The 27,756-nt window shown below is 33.3% G+C and overlaps 1 protein-coding gene across 4 annotated transcripts; it reads left to right on the forward strand.

The window, feature by feature from the left end:
- LOC126914705 (acyl-CoA Delta-9 desaturase-like) lies at positions 1-27,242 on the forward strand. 4 transcript variants are annotated; one of them, XM_050719045.1, is made up of 7 exons: positions 1-135; positions 19,330-19,595; positions 21,437-21,567; positions 22,010-22,215; positions 22,808-22,990; positions 23,418-23,654; positions 24,001-27,242. In XM_050719045.1, the coding sequence occupies exons 2-7, from the start codon at positions 19,340-19,342 to the stop codon at positions 24,119-24,121; spliced, it is 1,134 nt and encodes a 377-aa protein (XP_050575002.1). In that variant the 5' UTR covers positions 1-135; positions 19,330-19,339; the 3' UTR covers positions 24,122-27,242. The 4 variants fall into 4 exon arrangements, with proteins under 4 accessions (XP_050575002.1, XP_050575003.1, XP_050575001.1 ...); XM_050719046.1 differs by lacking the exon at positions 1-135 and adding an exon at positions 182-621; XM_050719044.1 differs by lacking the exon at positions 1-135 and adding an exon at positions 9,332-9,500.
- The last annotated feature ends 514 nt before the right edge of the window (positions 27,243-27,756 follow it).

The following is a 27,756-nucleotide window of genomic DNA, read 5'->3' on the forward strand; positions in this document are numbered from 1 at the left end:
GGAAGATAGAAAACCGCAGTCGAACTAAGGGGGTGGTTCGATGGTCGCAACCCCAGATATCACAGCGCAGTTAGGCTCGTTTTCCATACTGATTCGAAGTTATCGACTGATTTTTTCACCGGGTGATCCATGAAGGTGGTTTTTCTGTCTGATCAAATATCGGTGATTTACTTACTCTGGAATTAGAAAGTGTATATAATTGCATGTTAAGGATTGCTCATAGACAATGTTGTTGCTAGGTTATGATAAATCGTATCGAGGTGATAATTGACGTGACTGCTTGCTATTTGAATTTTAAGTGGATAATATTGGGTAAAAGTTCGTTCTGATCGATGATGGGCGATATTCATAGAAATAAATAGGATATAGTATCGAAGTGAATTGTACACGCGATTTAAAGGATTAATAAGCTACCGGGTGGTGAAATTTGTGTTGTGTAAGTTGTCAAACATCGGTCGTGATATTTAACTCGGATAATTTTCATCTTTATTCGCGTTGCACTAAAGTTAAAGTCTCGTGAAAGTTCATGTGAGAAGTTCGTTAATTAAAGAGTTCAATTTTTAATCGAAGCAAATTGTTCAAGAATCGCGGAATATCTTTTTCATTTCCTAGGCGAGACAGGTAACATTATTTATGAGTATCTTTAACAGTGTGTCGTTAGTCGCTGAAAAATAATGCACGTATTCATGAAAAGCAATTTCTATTCTAATTTCAATTTGTTTTTCATATAACATCTCATCTCGTCAAATTAGTAGAATTGAATTCCTAGCTTTATTCGACATTTCTAGCAGTTGATTGCTGTAACATTTTGAGGGATGTAAAATATAGAAATTTATTACTACACAAATACTGATAATATTGTATTGGAATTACGCGGACGTATAACTTAACGTATAATATAATTTTAATATACTGTTAATATTTGTATAGTACAAAATTTTTACATGATAATACATTGTAATATTTTTCACTGAATAGTCAACAGTATAATATATAATATATATTACGTTACAGTTTACGATTATGTTATTATAATTATAAAATCTTTTATATTATCTTTGTTAAATAATACATTGTAATATTTTTCACTGAATAGTCAACAGTATAATATATAATATATATTACGTTACAGTTTACGATTATATTATTATAATTATAAAATCTTTTATATTATCTTTGTTAAATAATACATTATAATATTTTTCACTTAATAGTCAACAGTATAATATATAATATATATTACGTTACAGTTTACGATTATATTATTATAATTATAAAATCTTTTATATTATCTTTGTTAAATAATACATTATAATATTTTTCACTTAATAGTCAACAGTATAATATATAATATATATTACGTTACAGTTTACGATTATATTATTATAATTATAAAATCTTTTATATTATCTTTGTTAAATAATACATTGTAATATTTTTCACTTAATAGTCAACAGTATAATATATAATATATATTATGTTACAGATTACGATTATATTATTAATAGTCAACAATATAATATATATTACGTTACAGTTCACGATTATATTATTATAATTATAAAATCTTTTATATTATCTTTGTGAAATTTATAATTCACTAGTGTGACCGAATGTTATAAGGCAAGAAATTAAATCATACAATGCTCCAATGTTGCTGCGTCTATTGTGACGTTCAATATCATTATTATTTCGAGAAAAAGTTATTTAAACACATAAGAATGCTTCAATGTTCGTCCACTTTCCTAGAAAAAAAGTTTGAAAATTTTGCTTTTATCTTGTTTCACGTCCCATGCATGTGTAAGTGGACTTAATTACTAGTTACTAGGCAGAGCCACGATTTTGCCCATACGATGTTTGAAACTTCTTAAATTTTTATTTTCAGCTACTAGTTATTTTACTGTATATTTTTGCCAACTTTTATGTAGGGATTCGCTTATAGACAGCTGCAGATAGTAACGATATTCGTACATTTATAATTTCCAATTTACTTATATTTATTTCATTTGTAATTATGCTTATCGATCTACATTCCCATTCCAAACGTTCACTCACGACATAATATATCCATGCATATTCATCTCGTCGAACACTTATAGAACCGTGAATCTAATAACGTCGCCATACCGTTCGTCATAATTAAAATAATTAATAAAATACAATTGTTAATTGCTCGAGCTAAAGCCTGTAATCTCGCATTGTAAGAAAGTAAATTGCTAAATGCGTGTATCGCGAAATGATACAATATTTTAGAACTTAAACACTAAATTGGAAAAATTCGCAGAAACTTTGATCGGTTTCGTCATTTTAATAGCTCTACGTAAACTTCACAAACATAAAATATATCTTCTTGCTTCGAATCTTAGAAATTTGTTCATTTTCATTTTTTACCGTGATAAACGTTTGGCAATCGCCTTTAGCTTGAAAGACAAAACCTGTGCTTCGGTAATCTTTGCTAGCAAGAATATTGTTATTAAAAGCACTAAATACCATGCCTGATATTGACAAAACCACGAACGTGGAAAGTTCTTCTACCCGCAAACTATGCGCTAGACTCCCGTTATTCACCGCTAACAAGAAATATATTAGGAATTTTTTAACGAAACAACCTTGTGTAAAACAACGAATGCAGAGCTTGGATTAGCTACAACAACATTTTGTCAGCAAAAAGCTCCTTATCGGAGACACGAAGTTCGCGGTCATGTGTCAATGGAGCGCAATCTCTGACACGTGAATCACGTCTGCTGGAACTGTACACTTTCTAAAGCATTATACGAGACTCGCTCAATTTTATTTTCAAACTAAACCAGCCGTGTGTTCTTCTCGCGCGTAATAGCAGATGTGTACGAGAGCTGAGTACCGTTTAACAGGTATGAATTGCCTGAGGGCAACTCGAAAGTCCAGCTGGTTTCGTTCGAAACGGAACTTCATCTCTGAACTTTGTGTTCCCTTTTTCATACTCTCCCACAGACATCCTCTACACTTATTTCTGTGTTCCGCTTCTTCATCGACGACGAATTACATTGGATCATTGAACAGGTTCGATCAGATTCGATCGCTGAAGAAAGTTTCACTACTGATTTTTCCTTTTTCGTTGCCAAGATAATTGGAGCAGCCGTTGAGGACATTTCGTTGTAGTTCTCGATGCTTATAATTTGTTCGCCAGGCTCTTGGTGCTTGTTGCCTTTCGACGTGGACGCGAAAGATATTAAAAGAACTGCTGAAACTCGTTTTTCGGCTGTAGATCAAGTTGATTTTCAGTGCGATGCACGAAATCGTATGCTATAAACTAAATGGCTTCTAATCTTGATTAACGCGATGTTAATTTGCCTTGGTTCGCAGGGTAATCTTGCAACACTAATACAATTTTATGATCATGATTATCGATGTTAGCGCTGTTTGGAACTTGGGACAGTAGTTAGGCTTGGTACTGAATGTGATTTAATTAATAAAATGAATTGCATTTACTCCTTTAAATGTGGTTTATTTGTGGAAAAATAATTATTAGAGTTAGAATTATCCGGAATTTATGGCGATAGTCGGATTTCTTCATAGTTCTTTTAACTAGTATTATTAATTGCGTTTGGTTTCGAATATTATACGTATACCAGGCCGATAGTTTTCAGGTCCAAGTTAGGTATTTAGAGAGATCGATATTTCTATGCACTTTGTGGCGGCACTTATTCGCCACCTCATTCTGCGTGTCAGATGTAACTGTAGGTTAGTATCTCTTCGTGATTATAGTATCTCTGAGTACTTGGTAATACTTGCAATCGAAGATACTGTCAGCTTTTAGTTCCACTTAACTTCCATAACAATATAAATTCGTATCCCTAATCTACCGATAACAATTCGTATGATTAATATCATATTTAATAACATTTCTAATGTAATTTTCGTGTAAATTCGAACGAGATTTAGATTTTAATAGATTGGCTTCCGAATATTCTGTCATTCGTATATCTAGGCCATTTTAGTGTTCGGTCAAGGATACATTTTTTACTCTCGACTCGAAATCACACTCTCTTCATTCGCGTTTATAATCACTTGTTGACGAGAAGTCGCGTTTGTAGGAAAATAATGATAATTATTTAACTTTAATTAGAGACAAACGAAAGTTAAAATACTAACGATAAGATACATTAATAGTTTGTTATATATATATGGATGATAATTCTGATATTCATTTTATTAGTAATTCCAACATTACATTTATATATTTATAATTCTGATAATTATTCTATTAGTAATTCCAAAATTACATTTATATATTTATAATTTTGGAACTGTTATCAGGAAACGTTTGCAAATAGTTTCCTCCTATTTCCAGAAAGATTTGCATTTGTCTTTTCGTTGGCGAAAAATCAAGTGCGAGGATGAAGTCATCTCTTGTTCTGGTTCCTAATATTGTCTCTTAAACTAATTCACTTGTGTATCTTTTGGGTATGTACGTTTACGGATCAATATTTTTCTTTCGAGCCTGATATTGATAACTATCATGTAAATTGACTGTTACCGCGAAATCGATAAGAGCTGATACGTGCGAAACAATACGATTATCATTCGAGATAGTTTTCAATTTGCGAGTAACAATTTGCCATTGGAAGAATTTTAATAAATTCAATTTTACAAGTAATATTTTACAAATAATATTACGAAAAGTAATTAAGCAATTAAATAAATTACAAATTACCGGTGTTTAGAGAGATATCTTTATTCGTAAGGTAGCTAGCTGTTTCTTTCTTTAATAATTCAAGAATGAAATTGCATAAATGTAGTAATGAAGAATTAACTGTACTCAATAATTTCGCAGAGCGATATTTTAACCGGAAACCGCGCTATTGGCTGATCGATGACTCAATGTTAGCCATTGCACTGGAAGTTTATGCCCGACAAATGTTTGCAGACGAACTTTTCATAGTGTTTCATTATTTGGAACGCGCGCCAATAGTTTCGATGAGATAGATGATAATTTATTTCCGTTGACCAAAACGACCGTGAAGAAATCAGAAATATTCGATGGTAATGACTTGATGCCACTTTGAAATACGACTGTACGGTCAGCGTCCTTCTTTATTTTAATTTAGTAACTCTTTCAATTCGTTCTGTAACTGTACTCTTTCTCTTTTTCGTTTATGTCCCATTTGGTGTTTTAATGTTCATGCGTTGTGCTAGTTGAGACCGAACTATTATCTTTCCTTTTATTATTACTATATGCTTTATTTATTATATGTTATTATACTTTATTTTATCCATTAATAATCAGTTGAAAGACAATTTTTATTGCGTTCTCATGGAATAATGTCTAACAACGTAAATAAACAAATATCTGTTTACCCGATCAATGCGATAGAACTGTTGAGACACGCATAACGAACTTTGGATTATATCTTGCAGTGTTTTCTTTTTTTTTTTTATTTTATCCCCTACCCATACTGTTGTTTATCCTTATTCTTGATTTGTCTATTTGCGTTTGTAAATGTTAATTAATATCGATTAAACTTCATTATATTTAGTATAAGAAAAAGAAGAGGAAAAGATGTTAATCAATACATCAGCCTTCATATCGACGAAGATAAATTGTGACCTTTTGTTAAACGAAACTAATCTACGATCGAAATATATTCTGCGTTTACAATGCCATTTCTCTTTTTTTCTTATAAATTTGTTAAATAATCGGAGATAAATCATGCAGTTTTACAACGGCTTCAATAATTTAGTCTTTTTACACATTTAGTTATACTTTTGCAAGTTCACTTTTCTATTTGAATCTGAAGCGTGAATTTTACATTTCGTAAGTGAATGTTTTCGTATAATGTGAAAATTCTTAAAAAATGTCACAAAACTTAGTCAATAATCGTAATTAAGAAACAAATGCATGTGGGAAACGTTTAACAATGATCATTGAATATCAGATTTACGTAATCGATCGATCATGTGTCAACGGTGGATATAGAAATATTCATATCTATCGACAATAACGACAATTGTGCCAATTGCACATTATGCACATTTGCACCTGTATTACTATGTCAATTCTGTTTACTATGGCAATTTCATCAGTGGATTATTGTGACATTGATTTACGAAATAACCTCTTTCAAATGATCGAGCAATGCGAACTCCTTTTGAGAAAATTGAATCGGATATTTTACTTTCTGGAGTAATTGGATTTTGAGAATTTTGTCTATCCTGAAAGTAATTCACGAAGCGCTGAAGCTCGATTCTAAAATTTACTAAATAAATGAATCATCCAACCTATTTTAAGAGAGTCGAATAAAAATGCTTACTTTTCTGTGTTATTGAATTTAGAAATGTGGTTTGTTCCAAAAATGATCTTCGAGGTACATTGAAGTTTCTACTTGAGGAAAAGCAATATTTTACTAGGCACATTTAAAATCTACAGACTATTATCTCAACGATGAAATTGTTAATCTTCCGCTTGGAACTTCTAATTTGAACACTAATTTACTGGAAAATGTATCTTTTCTTTCGCATTATCACTCACTGTCATTCGGTGCCAGTTTCTTAGTAAACCGGTGAAATGGAAAATATTACGTTCCAGAATTTGCCAGATTCCAAGTTTAATTCTACTTCGATCGGTTTAATTTTTAATTCCCTCTAAACGAAGTGTTAAAGTATTTGCGCCTTAAAAAAATATTTTCGATTTTACTAAATCTAATACACAAAGAGCAAGCTATATGGTATACAATGAAGATCGCATAAGAATAGCGACTTTTTAACATTGGAGGAAATGCTAATGAAGCAGAAAATTGAATGGCTTCGAAAAAACAGAATTGTTACTTGCTATAAGAAAAGTATGGAACTATTTACGCGGAAAAGATTATCATTTTAATTCACTATTATTTAAAAATCGGCGATTCTCTATATAATTGTTTATTTGACATTTGTATTACTCTCGTATTTCTACATGTGTTATTTGTAACATGTTTCGCTGATAGCCGGTAGAAATAATAGTGTGCATCAATTTTTGACATGTAGATCACGATTTACATTCCACCTGAAAATAATTCACGACATTCGTCAGTCTCTTCTTTCGTCGTGGCAAGCGTGTTTTGCCCGTAGATATGTACATCTTCTAAATTTCCAAGAACAGAGAGAATTGGGACACGAGAAAAACAGACAAGGAAACGAACGAAAATCAGTGGGACAGGTCGCTAAGAAACTTACGACGTACTGATTACACGTTTGTTCGAGCTTCGTGCACTTACTGGACTTATGTCAAAAAATTGAACTACGTTCCCGTTCTTGAGTTACAAAGATGCATTTATAACCTAAGTTTTTTTTACGTTTTTATAAATTTACAGTTAGGTGGCAACAGTAAATTAAATGATTCGAATTTTTTACTCCTTTACTTAGGATGGATAATTTAGTATAATTTTTATGTAGTGTACGGTCCACTCAGAAACTAGATTCCATCAACTTTCATCAATTCAAGATAAATACATACGTACATACATGTTTATTATTTCTTTCAAATTTATCTTTCATAGTCCTTCCTTTCTGTGGTACATGGATATGAATTAATACGATGCGTAGAATATCCAATCATAACGTATATAATCTTTTTCATTTTCAATAAAAATTATATTATATTATGATATATATATTATTATTATTTCAATATTTCCAATATACGGACTAAAAAATAATCGATGTTGATATATGAGGTATTATCAGATATCATTTGAATGGTTAATTGGAAGTTAATTGATCTTTAAATCAGTCGAACTGCTTTCTGAAGAATATAAATCATATATTATATTTACCGTGTTTTCATTAGATTCTCTACGTGGAATAACATTATTAGTAGCCAAGTAACAAAGAAGGAAATTTTCCGTTTTGTGGAAAACATCTTTTCTTTATTTTTCAAATACTCGTCTATATAATGCTTGGTATTCCTTAAGGAGCTAATTTAAGAGTTAATTTTAAACCTCGGCCGACAGTGTCAAAGCTCTTTGAGCAGTCCTTTTATTTATCGTGGTCAAATTGATTTAATATCGTCGAACAGTGTTACATTCATTTCATACGTGTCTCGAATAGACATGCAAATTGTCATGGTAACGAGACGAAATTTTTTTTTGTATGGACGCTTCGCCTTGAACGTCAGCCGAGGATTTCCTTTATTCGGTTCACGACACCGGACGAATATTACTCAATGTCCCTTTAAGCCTCTTTCGTCTGCTATTTCGCATTTGTCCGTTTAAACTGAAAGACAACGATGTGCAAACGAAACGATAGAAATGCCGATTTTGCATCCTTTTATCCGGTTCTTTCTTTCTTTCTTTGACATTTTCCACGTCGATGAGTAGATGAAAGTGAAGTGAAGCTTAAATATGTTGTTTTACGCGAGACCAACTCTCGAGTAAACACTGTGGGATTTCCAATGATTTCTGTCGAACCTACATTTTATTGAATTTTCCAAACAATTTCAAGATATTTATAACGCACTTAGAATCGTAATCCAACGGCAAGAACAACGTTCAAATCGGTTGTTTCGTAAATAGGGAATTGGAAATAGCCACCGAAAAAGACCACCTTAATACGATCTGTTCTTCCAACATAACGTGAAACTTGATTCAAACCAATTCCAAAAAAGGACACTATTCTCGAATCTCTTATGGAGATTTCTCGTAAGCTATACCAAAGAACAATCTCCAATTACATTTATCGTGATCCAAATTCAACCGAAAGGGGAATTCGAGTTTATCTAAAAAAGCATCTTCTAAGCTACGCTGGAACTAAAGTACGAATTATCCGACGTAATTCACGATTCAACTGAAACCTACCGCAGAAACGAACGCTATAGTCGAAGTTATTCGAAAATTTCTTTCTAAACTACACTAGGGAAAAACACAAAATATCCGTACCGCAACTCTTAACTGAAAGAGCCGAGTAGCAATAAAATATCAAAATAAAATCGAACCTATTTTAAAAATTCTTAAATAAATAAATAAAAACAAATAATAATAATAATTTCAAAATATTTTTCTTTTTCACTCGCAGATTGCAAGTCCAAGCGAATCGCTTCATTGGCTCTACACTTGTCGAAACAGTACAGTTCGATGTACATTGAGTGCCATTCGTCGTGTCTCTTTGAGGAACAACTTTGAGGAACATTGATATCTTTCGCAACAAAAAGCCTGCGCGCACTATTTAAATCATTTCCTATACTTCGCTACTTCGCTACACCGACTAATATTTCATTAAACGGCACTGTTTCCGATCGGAACATTCTTTTCCATGTCCAGATCACACCGACATACCTATCGTGTGGGGGATTTCGTCGACGTGGTTTTATGGGTCGTCGCGGAGTTGATAAGTGGGACATACGCTCTTGCATCTCCGTATTTCGTAGTGAACTCGCCATCAGGTCGGATCATCAGCAGCCTAGGTGACTACTTCGGAACAGATCCTTAGAGCAACATCGTGCCCAAAGGGATTCTATTATTTGGGTGAACTAGCGACGAGCGATAACAGTAAGTCGATGTTATCCTTCGAGACTTTGAGTTTCATTCCGTTTGAAGATTCGGGAGCAACGTTTAGCAAATCGAAATTTTGGATATATAGGATTTTTAGTTGACATTTCAGTGGTGTCAACTTTTTGGGCAAATTTTTATTTTAACTTACGTTTTAAGTTTGATTACGTTTTAAATTGGAGGGAAAGAGAGTTAAACAGGTTGTTTGGAAAATTTATCGATTGTTTGGATAAACAGGAGCATAGATTTGTATTTTTATTTTCACTCAAATTTCCAGCTTTCTCTTCCGAGCTTACCTCGTGCACGAAGAATTCGATAGATTTTGCTTGGGTTCGTATGAAGAAATGTTTGACGGTATCGAAGGGCGAGAATGGAGAATTTTGACGAACTGCGATGATAGGGTTTTTAAATTTTGGGTTACCAAAGGATAAGAATAGAACGGAAACTTTTATAAACGAGGATCGAGTAGCATTATGGTTTAGATTCAGATGATATGAAACAGTGATTTTAAGTTAGGTGATTTAACGATAGTATTGCGCGATTTTTATGAATCTGCGGTGCAATAAGTAGCTTGCTAATTTGCATATCGATGCAGAATTGAAGTATGGAATTTCATCGAGTAAAATTTTTATACAGTGACGACTGTACGATACAAATTTTATTCGAGTGAACGTGGAAAAATGAATTTTTTAAGATAAAAGAATTATGTGGAGTAAAACTTGCGCTTTACATAAATAAAAATAAATATAAAATATAACTGATATAAATAACAATCGACTGATTCGAATACAAAATTCGTTTTATTTCGAAGCTGTTGTTCAACCGAGGCGGCAAATTTATCAAAGTGTAAAGACAACTTGATCTTCGTGCCACGTAATATCAAAGATGCTATTATAGTTTATATCGTATCTAACGTTTCTTTTTAATAAAAGATGCAACAACGACGAAGTTCGTATTTCCTCGCGATCGGTTTATATTTTCACGAACCAGCAGGTTTCGAATTTCATCGAATCAGGCTTCTAACGTGTTCGTTTCTCGATGGGAAAAGGAAGGTAGGAAGAACGAACAATCGCAGTTAACTTTAGGAAACAAAATCGATTTCTATAAAAGAATAGGCTATTTCTAATTGCCGGGGGTTCGAATCACTCGAAAAGTAGATAGCTCTTCCTATCAAAGTAAAATTATTTTGAAATTCCCCAAATTTTGTATATCCTTGTTGTACGTAACTCTATGTTAAATGTTCGATGAACTTCAAGATTTTCGATTCCTTTTCCTTTTTCTTTTTCAACTCGAGAACACGTGCCATTCTGAAAATTTACAAGTCCCAGAACTGTAATAGTAATCTATAACATGAATTATTTGTAAGGAATTGTGAGATTCAAAAGATGAAATCCTTGTTTTCGATTTTCTTTCCGAAATTTCTTTTATTTGTATAACATGTACCTTCGGGATTTATCCTATTGGAAGGAAACCCATAATCGATATGTCACAAGCTTTACTAAGCTTTTTCTAATTCGCTTCTTCTAAGCAGACACGATTCTCTCGAAATCGATTTACACCGATTTTCTAAGCTGAATCATAAATTTTCAAATATAATAAATTCTAAAATTCATAAACGAAATAACATAACATCAAATGAAAGAATATTGTTTGTTTCGTCGAAAGAGACACTTGCATTTGATTAAATGACTTTATGACAACGTTTCTAACATGCATACGAATAGATAGAAGCACGTGAACGCAAAAGGAATATTTTTGAAATGTTGGTTCATAGTTCCGAGAATAGTAGCGTGCTACATGTCAGGATATTGAGTTTAGTCATCGTCTCGAGGTTTCGCCAACGTCCACCAGCCGGAATTGATAAGAAACTGGGAAAACGGGTCTCTGTCACAGCTTCTTGACATTTTATTGTTGTATAACTTTCTAGGGGAAAATCGGAACATCAGAAACGTTCCAAGAAAGGACTCACCACGAAGAAAAATGTTAAGGGGGGATTTAGTGACAGTAAATAATTAAATCCATAGGGATGTGTTTGTCTTACAATTCTTTACATTTATCCGTCCACACCTGTTTGTATTTGAAACGATTACACACTGATCCAGCGGTAAAGTTTAGTGACATGAATCTAGAAATATGAAAATCCAGAATCTAGAAAAAATTGAGTAAAACCGTGATAGAGAAATCTGCATTGTAGGAGAATTTTCTCCAAAATTGGAAAATTTAATGTTTCTTAGTTAATTTTGTTTAGCGTAATTTAATTCGATTTAATTAGCTTCGTAATTTATTCGATGTACAACGTAATTGGCGTCTGTATACCTTGTGACATGATATTCGAAGGGTGGGTAGGAAAAGTATTGGTATAATAATATTTTCAGAACTGTAGTAGACAGATTTTTCTAATTTTAGAGAAGTGAATTTATATTTTTGTAATTGGTGCCTATGCTTTATTACGTTCGTAGCGTGGGATACTAACGCGTATTCGAATTTTATAGGAGAAGCGAAAATATGGCATTGTATCGTTTTGCAGTGTTTTTATTAGAATTTTGATCTGTTTGTTAATACGTATTAATTGAAAAGATTTTTGAGAATAGAATCGTATAGAGAAGCATACTTGAATGTAAAAATTCAAAACTCATCCATTCAAATCATAACACATCCTCATTCAGGTTGAGGTCTCTATAAACGTGTATTATATGATTCTGGTCACTCTACTTCTTTTCTTCTGAATAAAATCCATATTAATATTTTTTTATAAACTCGTTTTCAATGCTACGATATTTTCATAATATTTTCTTAATAGTAAACAAGATTTGTTGTGCGTTACGCGTATCATCACCTACGTTATTATCACGCTACATCGTGATAAAATTATTTATTAATCGAATTGACACTAGAACGAAATTAATATTAAAAAATATATCTATATTACTTTGTAAAGTCATATCCAAATCTTAGGTACTTTGTCTATTCGTTTTTTCCGCTATGTTACTACAAAATTTATTAATTTTAACTGTAATGTCTTCAACATCTATTTTTAAAGAAATTGATTTAAATTCGAAGAAAAACATTCTTCCTTACTTTTTTCTCTTCTTGGACTCAAAACATTGAAACTTTTCCCTGGAGATTTCCGAACAAATCCGTTTCGTTTCGGGGCATATAACTAGTCTTTCTGTTCGGCATACTTTTCTCAGTGTCTGCTTACTAGACTGGAATTGAATCATCGTTGAAGATCCGCAACACCGAAGCGAGGTCATTTGCAATTTTGATATCGACTCTTCGACGCGCAGAATCGTATCACGATTTTTCTTATCCCCTGTCTTTAATTCGAACAGCTTTCGTTTTATGTCCTCGGTGTTGTTTGTCCAATCAAGTTGATCAATATCAAAACTCCGAACGTAGCCATTTCATCTATTTCCATATTTGTCTTTCTCGTTGTTTCACTATTTTACCTCTGGACGCTCGATGCTCAATCGTTTTTTATGTTTTATCATCAGCGTGGATCTTATTTTTAACAAATTAATTTATATTCTTTTTTCAGCAAGATCATTTTGATATTTCTTTAGGGAGATATTGAAAATCATGATTTATTTGTGATTTGATGTTTGTGAACCATATACGGAATTTTATATAAAACACGTTTGTTATTTGGCCTTTTGAAAAATAGTTAGAAACAAATTTAGACAGTGATATCTGATATAAACTTTACAAATATAATAATTAAGAATTAAGTAAAATAAATTAGTACAAGTATATAGAATGTTGGTTGATGAGATTCTAACGAAGATTAAAATATCGATAGCAGATGAGTAGTTGAGCACATGAGCAAGTGACTTATGAAAAATAAATTATATTATTTTACTGATAACCGTATAATATTTTTAACGACGATAATATTCGCCGAGCCGTGCAACATTGTATGCAAATATATTAAATATATTCAAATGAAATACGATGCTATGAATAATTATTAGAAAATGTGCGAGTCCATAATGAATTTTGAGATAAGCATGGGAATATATTATGGCCAAGTATTGTATGGTTATTTAAAAGGCCAAACTCGATTTAATTAATTAATATTTTCCACTTTGATTCAATGCAAAACAGCAATGAAATACGATATTCTATCAAAAAGATTGGTGATATATTAATTGCTTAATACGTTGGAAAATTGGCCGCTTAATGCTAGAATTGATTTTTTTAGGCCATACGAGTAACAACGACGAAACTGTTAACATTTTTATATAACGTTATTAGCAGAAGGAGGAATTGAACTTTTGATTGACGCGAACGACGACAACAACGAAAGTGTCGCGCGTTTGTTGCGAATTGTCAGTAGCGCGTGGCCGATCTTAACGTCACAAACCTGTGAAAATTGCAGGCTTCATATTTTCAAATATTAACATTGTACAGTAGCAAGTAATACGAATACACAATATCGAATATACAATACAATATATCAGATATCTGTCAGATATCTGTTACATTAGAAAATAAGAGTATACTGCCAAGTGCCAAAAATAATGCATTTAGGAATTTAATTTCTATTATTATTCGACTACTTTTACCAAAAGAAAATCCAATAGAATACTGTTCGTTGTCATTTAGGAGAATGATCCTATCACTCTTCAACAATTTTTTTCCATTTCAAGCTATTTTTGTTCATTTCGCATGATAATCTGCTTACAAATCAAATCTATTATTTTCACAGTAAGTTGCGTTAATTATTGCTAGACAATCATGCGTAACGAATACTTTCAGCATCTCCATGTTTCTGTAGCATTCTATAAAAAATTATTCTATTCTTATCCATTTCGAAACTTATCCGTCTCTGTTCCGTTTCGAGATCGTCTGTCGCCAATCAGAAACAAATACTTGGTCGCCTGCAGATTCCTTCGGTGCACCATCGTGGATTGCCGTAATTACGCCTCCCATCTGACGTAATTTAAACATCTGACGATTGCGACAGGATGACTGCGAGACAGTACAAAGGAGAATTCGGTGGAGCAATGAGAAGATTCTCGCTCGTTTCGCGGTTTGTATTGTCTACGACCTCGTTGGCGAAAACTTTGGCCACGAGCTCATTCCCCAATTACACTATCTTTTCATTTTGCTTTTCGTAGGAATCGGTTCGAAAAATTCGCGAACTTTTGTCGACGATGTTTCCAAGTGAATTCGTGCCTTTGGATTCCCCAAAGTTTTGGAATATCGAAAGCTTGCAAAATTTTCACCATCTCAAACTTGTGCAAGTATTCAAATTTGTCCAAGTTTGGAATCCTAGACAAGATTCGAAAGTGTCGTAGAATGTCTTTTTATGTGGAGAAAGGAGTCGAGAATGAACGATGGTGATGTTATGCACGTGATTGGTTATCGTTAAATTGAATGGTCGAGATTCTAACGACGAAAGGCTTTATTTTTTTTAAAGAAAGTATCGTAGATTTTACGAGTTTACCGAGCTCGATTTAACGTCCACCAGGTGCCAATTTCTATGTAGCGTACAGTGTAGTGCATCGTTCCAAGAGTTTTCTTTCAAAACTTATTAGTGCGTCCCGCGGTTAAAGTATAAATTGCAAAACTATAATACTACGTAGAACTAGTTACTAATTACATATACTATCACTATTAATTTTTTGTACTATAATTATTACTAAACTGTAATATATTAGAAAAGATAATGCCATTTTTCTTTTATTTCGATATTTGGCAAGGTGAGAAACGGGCTGATTACTCCAAGATATTGACAGAATTTTATCAGAAACGATCAAAATTATTCATACATTCTCCAAATACATTTACAATTACAAATACATTTCTCCTGGATTACTCATAATATCAACAAATTCATTTCGATTTAAAATCGACATTACAAATTTGAGTAGGAATACTGAAATGAAAATTGTAAGCGGAATTTAGTTTCCATCTCGATTCCCATTTCTTGGCGGCAATGAGCTAGAATCTAGATCTAGATGATAGCGAATCAAACGTTTATCGTCGACTTCGTAGTTTTTCGTCGTCGTTTCACCTTTCAACATCGGGTAGTCATGCAATGCTTTCGATTTGAAAATACGCTGAAGTCTGTGATTTCTTTTTCTTTTTTTTTTTTTTAGAGGAATTCGCATTCTAGCATTTGATATCGATCTGCCGATTTGTTCAGGGTCGATTCAAATATCTCGAAACTTAAAACCACGAGTCCACATTTATATCGCGAGAGTTATTCGTAACGCACTTTGACAGTACGTCGAATAAAATTCGAATTCTCTACAGTCAGGATTTTCAATGATTACATTCATAAATAAATTTAAGAGGAAGTGCAGACACTTGGACGTGTAAGTAACATAGTATGAATCAGGTTTAATAGATTTAATAGGACTTTGAATTCAATTGGAAATTTAAGTCGCATGATTCTATTCGTTATATCTAGTACGTACGTGTACATATATAAATATACGAAACAATCAAAAAGGTACAAATGGGAATCGATAATTTATGAAATCAAAGTTACTTGAAACGAAAGTTTATGGGATCGAAGGATACCGGAGCGCATTGACCCAGGTTTCTCAATCGGTTCTTTGACGATTACAAGCAGGTTTCGTTCAACCGTTGACCTGAATATATTTCCATTAAACTGTACTCGTTCGAGATTGATCCTTGTATGTGTATATGATTTCACATTGAAAGTTATGATAGCAACATCGCATTTATCAAATTTCCAAATGTTTCTCAAATTGAAAATACATCATTCGCGATACATCGACATTAATCAAAAATGTTGTTATTTATCGATATATCTTTTATCGGACATTTGCTATGTTTTTTCTGCTGATCCACCTTTTGATTCCAAATGTATATTTGACGTATTTTTGTTCCGACAAATAAGAGAATTTCTAACGTTAAGCATAAGATCGAAGTAAGAAGTCAGGAATGTGAATAACGATCGCAGCATATTTTCTCAAAATTACAGATATTTTGAAATTATTTTCTTTGCACTGGTGCTCAGAAACAGGCAAAAAGATGTTGACACATGTTCAATATCTTCTTTTCTTTCCAAACATCGACATGCTCGCTTTCGCGACGTTCGTCTTTCCGGTAATCTCTCCAAACGTATTAATAGCCCTCGGAAAGCTAACTAGGCGATTTCGAAATCGTCATTCATCTTCTTTTCAAACGGCACCGCGCGTACCAATGTCAAAGATGATCTGAAAAAGGCAACGAGTCACAACTGACACGTGATCAACAGCGATTTCAATGTCGCTCATTAGCGTGCCTCGAAAGAAAGCTTGCTTTCTTGCGACAAATTGTCATCCCCGTTATTATTCTAATTATTATTCCATTATCATCAATAATACGTCGAACACACGAACGAAACAATGATTTCCTCGCGTCGGTAAGGTCGCGTGAAACACAGGAGACAGGGTAGAACTCTTTCTGAGGATTGATAATGACCTCAAACGCGCCATTGACCTCCTTTATGGAGAACCTGTTCCCAGCTCGAAACTCCATTTCTTTTCTTCCTGCTTTTTCTCTCTTCTGCGTTCTACGAATCTTGATCTTTGCTCGTCACTCGGCCCCTTTCTCTGCGGATACTCCCTTCCTCATACGCAGCATGTACCGTTCATTTCGAATTCTATCGTCGAGCACTTTTACTAGGACGACCATTCGTTACAAATGGTCCAAACTCTGAACAACGTCCTTAACTTTCACATAATTGGTGCATGGTTAAGGAAATCCGATGAAAGATTAGCGATACGTTTAGATTGGCTCTTTTAGTTTCTACTTCTTTTTTGGTTATTTCTTTTTTTTTTTTCTTTCCCCCTTGTTTTGTTAGAATTAATTAGTAAGTCGTTTGTTGCCCAGATTTTCAGGTCTTCGCACGAGCGATTGTTAAGCCTATGTGTTTTCTGGTGCGAAGGATTTGCATGTCAAAATATTATGAACGGATGATTGGGAAGTTTGATTAAAGTTTTAAATATTCTGTGACGTATGATGGTTAGACAGCGCATGTTTATGCGTATATAAATTTTTGTATACGTCATTAAATAGGTAGAACCTAGGTAAACATGGAAACTATTATGAATAATATCACACTTTACTTGAATATTTCATATGTTCTTACATACTCTACGTATTCTAAACATTTTTGCATACGTCAAACTTTTATGAATGCGCAAATATCCACAGTGTAACGATAACAGTCCCGCAAATTTATGTTTTTGTATATTTTGTATTTTACGTGGAAGCGACGGAACTTGAATGGAAATTTTTTGCGCACTTGACATATGATAATGATCGATAAACCTTTCCTGTTTGATATTTTTCTATGAATCGAATTCCATGTAAGGAAGAAGAATGTAGGGAGACGAGGCGAGAGTTTATGAGAAAAAAATTTCATTAGACTGCCTAAATCTTGTTTGAATTTTGTTCTTATTTCTACTTGATACTGCGTAATTGAAGATGTAATAACGCGATTCGAGGAGAGATCTGCTACTAAATTGAGCGATTGGTAAACTTGTTGAGAACAAGAGGATGTTTCAGTTTTCACCAGAATGCAATATAGAGGACTGCAATTTCACAAAATCTGTATAATCGACCAATTATAAATGATCGAAGACCTAGTCCAGTGGTAGATCGTTTAATCTCATTTCGATGATGTACAATAACGCTTTCAACAATATAATCCACCGGTGTCAACCAAAAAATTGTAGTTCGAGAAAATATTTCCGAAAGTTAATACTTTTAATCAGATAATCTAATGTCAATTCAAAACTAAAAAAAAAGACGAAATGCTTCAAATTGCGCTATCTAAAATTGAAAATATTCTGAAAGTCCAATTTCAAGAGTAAACTACTCCTCTTTTTCCTTTCAGATAAGAGAAAGAAGCGAAAAGGAAAGATCATCTATATCGTTCGAAAAACACTGAACGAAACGTGGAATGTACCTAAAATATAATTTTGGACACACGTTGGAAATTAATCTGACAGTCACAATGAAGTGCAAACTTTCACGCGTCTAAAAACGCGTCGCAAGTGGAACGAGACTCGCTTCGCGGTTTTGCATTTTTTGAAAGTGTTTATTACTAGGTCACTGGGTCTCGATTATGAAGACGTTTTGTCGCAACCGGTAAAGACCACGCGTTTCCAAACGATTCGTCCTTGATCGATACCTGATCGATAATGGAACCAACAAGACGATCCTCTCATTAGATCGCCTTAAGTGACTTGTGTAAAACCTACTCAGTCCACCTGTTAGAACATCTTATTTTTCCTTATAAATGGTCAATCGTACTTATGGTTATTATGGTCATTAGAGCGATTTAGCAGAGTGTTTTCAGTTTTTCGAAACTCCGGATTCGCTCATTTACTATGATCAACGATGTTCGCGTTTAGATATTTGTTTAAAAGAGAAATAAAATAGCCTGTGATATGATTTAATAAAGCTAAAGTAGAAAACTTTGAATGTATTTGAAGTTGGAAGATTTCGAGTATTTAATGGAACGTTGGAACATTTTCATTAACCAGAATCCTGGAGAATATCAAATTTTTGAATTGCTTTCCGTTGTTTACAGTATACCGGTGAGGCTTTTGGTTTAATAAACGTCTTGGTTGAATGTCGTTTAAGAAAATTCCCGAGCTGAATTTCCAGTCTTCCGAAGCTTTAAAAACATTATTTAACTGTTACGAAGGGTTTTCTAGATCGTAAAATAATAACGTAAAATATATACAGTGATACAGGACATTCTGATCGCTCGTCGGTGAAAGATTTCTTTTGTTTTGAACGAACCTGTACATGTAATCGGTGACACGCGAGACATTACAGAAACCGATATCTGTTTCAGATTGTTCAAGATGGCACCAAACTTGTTTGGTACATCGGCCACGTTGTATTTGGAGGCATCTCAGCAAAATATTCATCAAAAGAAATCGACGGCAGAGAAGACGAACAATCAGGAATTGCTGGTCGAAAAGTCATCGAATACCGAGTCGAGCTATGAATGGAAAATCGTTTGGAGAAACGTGATTGCATTCATCTATCTTCACATTGGAGCTATCTATGGAATATACCTTGCCTTTACTTCAACTAAATTCCAGACAAATATATGGCGTAAGTATAAATTGTTCGATGAAACGTGCAGGTAGTTTAGGAAGAAAATTAAGAAGAAAAGATGACTCTTTCTAAATTTAACTTTTTTTTAAATACAATCTCTTTATGGGTGATATAATTAATCGTTGGGTGAATGGAAAAGAAAAGAAGGAAAAAGATTGAAAGTTAATGACTGGAATTCTTACAACTAGAATTTCAATTTCATCGCAAATATATAGAAGAAACACAAGAAACGTCATTCTTTTGCTACCCTGAAATTGGTATCGCGCATCACGTGCCTCGCATTCGGTCGGTTACAAAAATGATCATCTTTCCTGACTAGACGATATTCTTCTTCTCTCTCCGCTATTATGTTTATACGATGCGATTACAGTTATTAATAACAGCCGCGCGTAACTGGGTCGAATATAGAAACTTTGAAGATAGAAATCTTAAGAATGCATGACCTCGAATACCGTGGTTGCAATTTTGAAAAAGCTATCTAAGTCTAAGTCACCAACGCGCGCAACTATTTTTCAAAGACGTAAATGCTACACAACATTTTACAGAAGATCCTATTACAATGAAGATCTTCGACAACAACATTTCACTTTCTTATTGATAGAAATCGATGGGATGAAAGCGTGATCGTGAACTGCGTTAGAGTCCTATACATCTGGCTGCATTTTAAACTATGGTTTTCTGACTGTTTTACACGGGTTCATTGTGAACGAACAAATCACGTGTTTGTACAATTGTTATTATTATTGTACAATTATTATTATTATTAAGCGTTTTTATAAGTTCAGGAATTTTTAAATTGTAATAAAGTAATATACAATCAATATTTTGATGGGTGTTGGATATGAGAAAATATTTTATCTAGTGTGGCGTGATTTTCGGGTTGGAAATTATTTGGAGCTTAGGAAATGATCTCTCGTGGTTGTATGTATTTGAATTTAATGAAATTTTGTGTTAGAGATTTTGTCTCTACTTAGGGTAGAAGGGGAAGAAAGTAGAGGGAAATCAATGTAGAATGGGACAATACAGTAGCGGAATGAAATGAGATGAACTGGCGTAAATAGAGTAAAGCGAAGCGAAAGTAAGTAGAACAGGAAAAGGTAAAATACGACAAAAGTTAAAGTAGTATAGGATAGAGCAGAGTCAAGTACAATAAGATTTTCGTGAAATCAAATACGACATGCTAACGAGAAATAAAGTGTAATTAAAGGAGAAGAGACTAGAATAGAAACAAACAGGAAAAGAATCACATAAATAGACTAACCAAATAATGTAAACAGGATATATTATGTTAGAGTAAAATGAGTTAGAGTAGAATCAGACAGAATGGGACGGTAGTAAAATTAAACAAAATAATATATGCAGTGTAAATAGATTACAATAGAATTAAGCGAAACAAGTTAAAGTAAGATACTATGGAATAATTTAAACGAATAGAACAATGAACAATAGAGTATAATAAGGTAAAATAGAGGAAAAATAAAGTTGAGTAGAATGAAATAAAATAGCGGACGTATTAATAGGGTTAAGTAGAGGACAGCAAGATGAAACACAATAAGGTAGGAAATGTTGATATCATGATATAACATAGAACGAAGGTTAATAAGAAAGAAAGTCGAGTAGAATGAAGATAATCAAGTATAATTCAAGCAGTAGAATGAAATAGAGAAACAAAATATAGTATAGTAGGGACGAAAATAGATCAAGTTTAAACAATGTAAAATATACAAAAATACATATGATATAAAGTAATATGCACAGTTGAATTCTAATGAAATACAATATAATATAGATGTGATGTAGGGGAATAAAATGAAATAAATGAACTGTAATACTTTCAGTTCTCAGCCTGATGTTATTTGGAGGGATTGGTGTCACAGCTGGTGCCCATAGACTTTGGGCCCACAGAACGTATAAAGCGAAGTGGCCCATGCGTCTCCTATTGATGATCCTCCAGACAGTTGCCTTCCAAGTGAGTTTTTATTTCCCTGCTTTCTCTTCTTTATGAGAAATTAAAAAATTAAAACGTAAGTACTTAAAATGTAGGAGGCATCGTTATGATATTTAGAGAATAAAAAAAATCTTCATATTTAAATTATTTACTTCTTTAATACTGTTCATAAAACATGGATTTACATAAAAATTCGCATTCTAATTACCACGTTCGTATACGAATTGATTCTATATTTCTTTTCATCCTTGATGGTTAATGTTTCGTAAATCCTGTCATATCGTTCGTAGAAAAATAATTCTAAGATTCGAAATATCTTTTGTGTATCGAGATCATGATCAGGCTTCTCGTAACTCTAAGAAAATAATTTTATATCGCTTTTTCATTGCAACATGTTCCAATAATTACCTCGGCAATATTACTAGAAATCAGAACTTTTGAGAACTTCAATATTGCTTCGTAGAATCACATTTACGAATGGGTGAGAGATCACAGAGTTCATCACAAATTCACGGACACCAATGCAGATCCACATAACGCAAAACGAGGATTCTTCTTCTCGCACATAGGCTGGCTTCTAGTTCGAAAGCACCCGGATGTATTGAAGAAAGGTGCGACAATTGACATGAGTGATCTCGAAAACGATCCCATCGTTGTTTGGCAAAGAAGGTGAAGAATGATTACGAATTATAATTTTTCATTTCTAATAACAGTCATCCAGCAAGGAGTGAAAAGAGATCTTAAAGTTGAGCCTTAAAAAATTATATTTTCTGGAATATTCTCGACAAGAAAAGCTAATTTTTATTTAGAATGGTTGTTACTAAAAATGGGAAGTACAGTGTCCACTCAAAGAAAGTAAAAAAGAAGAAAATCACACGTTAAAATTTGAGTTGTTTATTTGATGATTTTCTTTACTAAAACATTTTTATATTTGGTCTTTGAGAAATATTTGCTAGCACACAAATAAATAAAACTAAGTTAAATTTTTTTACTTTCAGTGATTTTTAAGATCAGGATTCTATTTCTCATCGCGATGATTTTATGAACATAAAAATAAATTTCATTAAATTGTAGAAAATATTTGTTAAATCTGTAAAGTAATCATAATAGAGGACTTACTCCTCTACCTGTAATGTTAAGTATCGCGTAACAAGCCAACTTGTTTCTAATGAAAGTAGCTCTTGATGCGTGTCAAGAAGCCAAATGGAAACTGTTTACGACACGGGATGTGTCTTGAACCTTTCTCTTTGACGTTTTACAGGCTGTATCTTTTACTGGTGCCAACAATATGCTTCCTGTTTCCCGTGTGGGTGCCCTGTTATTTCTGGGAAGAGACGTTATTTAATTCCTGGTACAGTACTCTAACTAGATACGCACTGACCTTGAACGGAACGTGGCTGGTGAACTCTGCGGCTCATATCTGGGGCGTTAAACCTTATGACAAGTAAGCGATTAATTTACTTGTATTCAATGATTAAGTAATAATTATTATTAATAATATTTAATTAAGTAATTTTTTATCTTTTTGAGTAACGATCAATAGTAATTATATTATAATACCTAATTAAATTAAAAATCAGAAGAACTTGATTCACTCATATTAATTTTCTTTAAAAATTACAATGGTATATTAAATTATATTATAAATTTGCAGTTGTACATTAAATTGATTTCTAATTATTTTATTACAATTATCACAGTTTATACAATTTTGTAACTTTCACGTTGCATTTAAAACTTTCCAAAATCATTATAGACAATAGATTCAATTCTATGAAATTCTAAATCGAATTAAATGGGACTGTATAAATTTCCAGGGTTATTACAGAAAATACAATTTATAAATTGTTCAAAGCATTTATAAATTTCAGGAATATTGGTCCGACCGAAAATAAAAGCGTTGCCATACTGGCATTCGGTGAGGGATGGCACAATTACCACCATGTTTTCCCATGGGACTACAAAGCCGCCGAACTCGGCAATTATAAGTTCAACATCACTACCGCATTTATCGATTTCTGTGCTTGGTTGGGTTTGGCGTATGACTTGAAAACCGTCCCCGTGGAGGCGATTAAAAGACGAGCGATCAGAACTGGCGATGGAACTAAGTACAGAAATTATCGTTATGAATATCTTAAAACAGAGAATCTCGTCGAACTGCAAAATTTCGATTTTTCCAATTACAATTTTCCAAATTTTCTATATTTTTAAATATTCTTCATTAAATCGAGGCAAATATAGATCAAGAAGATCAAGAATCTCCAAGATCTTTTGATCTTGGAGAAAAAGGAGCGAACTTCGAAAATGTTTAAAAATAAAAAAATTGGAAACAATTCGTCTATTTTTGCACAGTAATTTTTGATACTTCAAAAATATCACGGTTCAAGGTTTTGCTTCTTACTGTTTGAAAGATAATATTGATAGAATTTTGAAATCTGAAATTTCAATTTTCAGGTACAGTAAACACGACGACTCTCATCATCATATACATGTGGACATGAAATGGGGCTGGGGTGACGTGGATATGAAGCCGGAAGAAATCCAGGAGGTTGACATCATTAATAAGAGAAACTAAACGATCATTTGTGCTAGATATCGCTAATCGACACGCGATCAATCGTTCACTACGTCAATTAATATTCGTTATATGTTATCAGTGGTCTATGGTTACCGTTCCTCTGTGGAAAGATCGGCTGCTTAATCGAAATTGTTTCATTTAAAATAAGCTCCAGAAATCCAGCAAACTGAAACGTAGGTAAACAAACAATTCGACACAAACAACACACGGCAATATAATTTCCGTCATAATCAGCTTGCGCTTATAGCGCGAAACATATTAGGAAGAAAAATAAATTAACAAGAAAGGAATTAAACTGTAGATTTTTATGCATTTATATAAAACTTGATTCTAATAGGTAGAACAATTCTGTATTTCGGTTCTACCTCTATTTAAATCTATTTATAAAAAAATATAAATTTGCATAAAAATCCGCTGTTTAAATAATACAAATAAAAATACAAACGAAAGGAATGAAAACGAAAAAGGATAGAAAAATTTTACGAATCTCTTGGCAGCAGTCAACTGTTAGCTCACGGAATCGGACTACATTCGTGGCCTTTGTGTCGCGATAGTCCGAAGCGTCGCGAGTCTTTTATTTTTCGTACTTTCGAGCGTTCCCTAGATACTTTGATCCAGAGAATCGGGTGTATGGTAGTTTGAACAATTGATCGGTTGATCACATCGACTCGATGTTATACAATGTTTGTTATACAACACGGTGGATCGTGGTGTTTTTCAAGCCGCATAGATTTATCGTAACCAAAGTAACCAAGTAAACTGTATATCGATTGATCGACTAGTTCTTGAACCCACAAACGGAAAAGACACTTTACGCGTTGGAGATCGAATCTTGACGATGGTTAATCGCCTGGGATCACATAAGACTTCCTCTCCCGTTCCGCCAACGCAAGCAAGTAGAATGGAACGGTCAAAGACAGACGACAGTTACTCGTCGCCTCTCCGAATTTTACGCTTGTAAATTGTTACTATTGCAAACGATACATAGTCTTTCTTGCCACGAATAGCGTAAACGATACGTGTAATAGGGAAACGCGGTTGGTCGTGTCATACTTAAAAATTTCATGCAATGCCGCTCGATCGATTTAATTTTGATACACTGATTATTATCGAATCGAGACGAAACTATCAAATGTTACTACACTTATTTTGCTGAATATTTATTACAAAAACTATAATAGGCTTACATATCTAAACTTGGAAATACAGTATATATGGTCCACTTGTATACGAGGATTTTTAGCTACGATATTTTCTAAAGGACCAGCTATACTTTTTTGTAAAGATACAAGAATACAGGAAAGATTAATTATTCTATAAGGATCACTTCCACTAATATTTTCAAAAATAGAATCACGCACAATCTATGCACACCTGACACATATTACACGATATCGACGATTTATGAAATTCAGCAACCAGGAATATTCTTCCATTAGGAGTTTCCAATCTCGTCAAGTATTTTACTGTATACTATTAATATAATACCTTGAATTTTTAAGATTACGCGAAAGGGAGAAATAATCGCAGGATCCTAGGCATCATGAGCGACGATTCGACGACAACGATCGATCGTAGATAGAATGGAAGGACTCGGGCTCGATGTTCGTTCGTTGGTCTTCCGTCAAATGTTTCTTGAAGAATTCGGGCCCGAGTTGCTCGCGATCACCTCATCATAAGACAAAGCGTCAATTAAATGTACAATTCGATCGTAAGGCGATCGACGGTCGTGAAAACGGATCGATTCACGAATACGTGTCATACAGTTCGACAATCGTCCCTCAAAAAGACGGGTAACAGCGATCAAGTGCGATAATTCAATATCGACGACTTGTCTTAAGAATCCTGTCTTGTGAGAGACTCTCCTGTCGCACGAATCCATCACATAGAATTTGTTAAAAAATATATTACACAGGAATAATTTGTTAAAAATTATTTGTAGGGTGGCCTGAAAAGGGAATCGAAGAATTCAGAGATTCTTTGAGAGAATTTTAATCCGACATAATTTTTTTTTTATATAACCAAGCTTTATTTGATGGAAATGCAGATATCCTTTTTATTTAGAAAATTCGAAATTGAACAGTAGTTAAACGTAAAATCGATAGTATAAAATATAACTAAATTCGCAATTTAGTAATAAGAATTTTTGAAATTTGATCCACGAGGTTACTCGAAGATTGACCTGTAAACCATACAACGATACAGATACATTCTCCGTGATTGCTAGGAGTTTTGAATTTCTTCGATTTCTTTTGCCAACCTTGTTATCAATCGTGTTTTCCTATAGTTAAAATATGTTTTAAGCTGGAAGAAAAATGTGAAAGAATCGTTTTTTATACGAATGAACATCTCGTGGTAAAATTTAAGAAAAGATCTCTTTATTCGAACGAAAGTGAGATTGAGCCATAAAAATTCGTGAAATCAGGACCGTATCAGGATTAGATCTCCTTATGCTTGTTTCAGATGGGCGATTCGATTTCGCAAAATACGATTCCAAAACTTCGATCGTTGAATCGAACGAGAAGGAACACGGTCGTGGGTTTTTTCTCTGTTCAACGCCTGTTATGTATTTATTGTCGAGAATACGAAAATCCGTTGCTGGTTATATAATTTATACCGTTCAGTTTGATAGTGATAAAAGAAATATGGGAAAGGGACGAGCAGGTGCGGCTGTAAATTGTTTCTTCCAAATCCTGTCTCGATTACGATTTTCAGCTTCTTTTAATTTATTGCGTTTGTTTGTAAATATGGATTTCTACGACAACAGGACTTCATCTATCTAGTGATCACAAAAATAGTGTCACCATCTCTAACGCGTTTATTATCTAATCGTGAGTTTCGAAAGCGTTCCTGAACGTTCGTAAACGTTCTTCTGACAAAAGAGACGTGAAAAGACTAAAAACAGTGATGTATATATTTATTCGCGTAGAGAAGGGAATGCGCGTAAGGAAGGTTGCCCGTAGTTCTCAAATATTACGAAGTCCTGACAAAGACAGTGTACGTGAATAAATCGATAATTATTTTTAACATATAAAACATATTTACATGTAGCTATGTTATACAGAGTGTTATTTATGCTCGATTATTTAAATATTATTAAAAAAAAACAAGCATCGTATTTGTTTCTCTTTTTAATACCTAGTATATTGTACTACATAGAGGTTTAAGTTAAACATTTTTTCGCCAATAATTTTTTTAGTAAAGCAGAATGAACATATAAGGTTCTAAATAATTTCTTTATAAAAAAATACAGGAAAATGTGTCACGATTAAAGTAGAGAAAAGTGAAGATATTGTAGTACTTGAATTATATATAATTCATTTGACAGACAGTTTTCAAGAGATAGTCAGAAGGAAGGAAACGCTGCAAGACATTAACTAAAGAAAAAGAACTCAAAGATCTCACAGAAGAATACTTATGGGTCCAAGGCGCGGAGCGGCGAGCATTGTCCGACTCGTAAAGTCTATGTTAATGGAAGCAACGCAAAAGAAAAAAAGAAACTCGAAAAAAAGATATGTTAAAAAATATGAATAGAATGTAGGGAATATAAACACGAGGTTAATTACGAGCGAAAAGGAAACGGTATTGTTTTCGTTGCGTATGTAAGCTTTACTGTGGACAATATTGACAAT

Source organism: Bombus affinis, chromosome 3, assembly GCF_024516045.1.
Source record: "Bombus affinis isolate iyBomAffi1 chromosome 3, iyBomAffi1.2, whole genome shotgun sequence".
Taxonomy (NCBI): Eukaryota; Metazoa; Arthropoda; class Insecta; order Hymenoptera; family Apidae; genus Bombus; species Bombus affinis.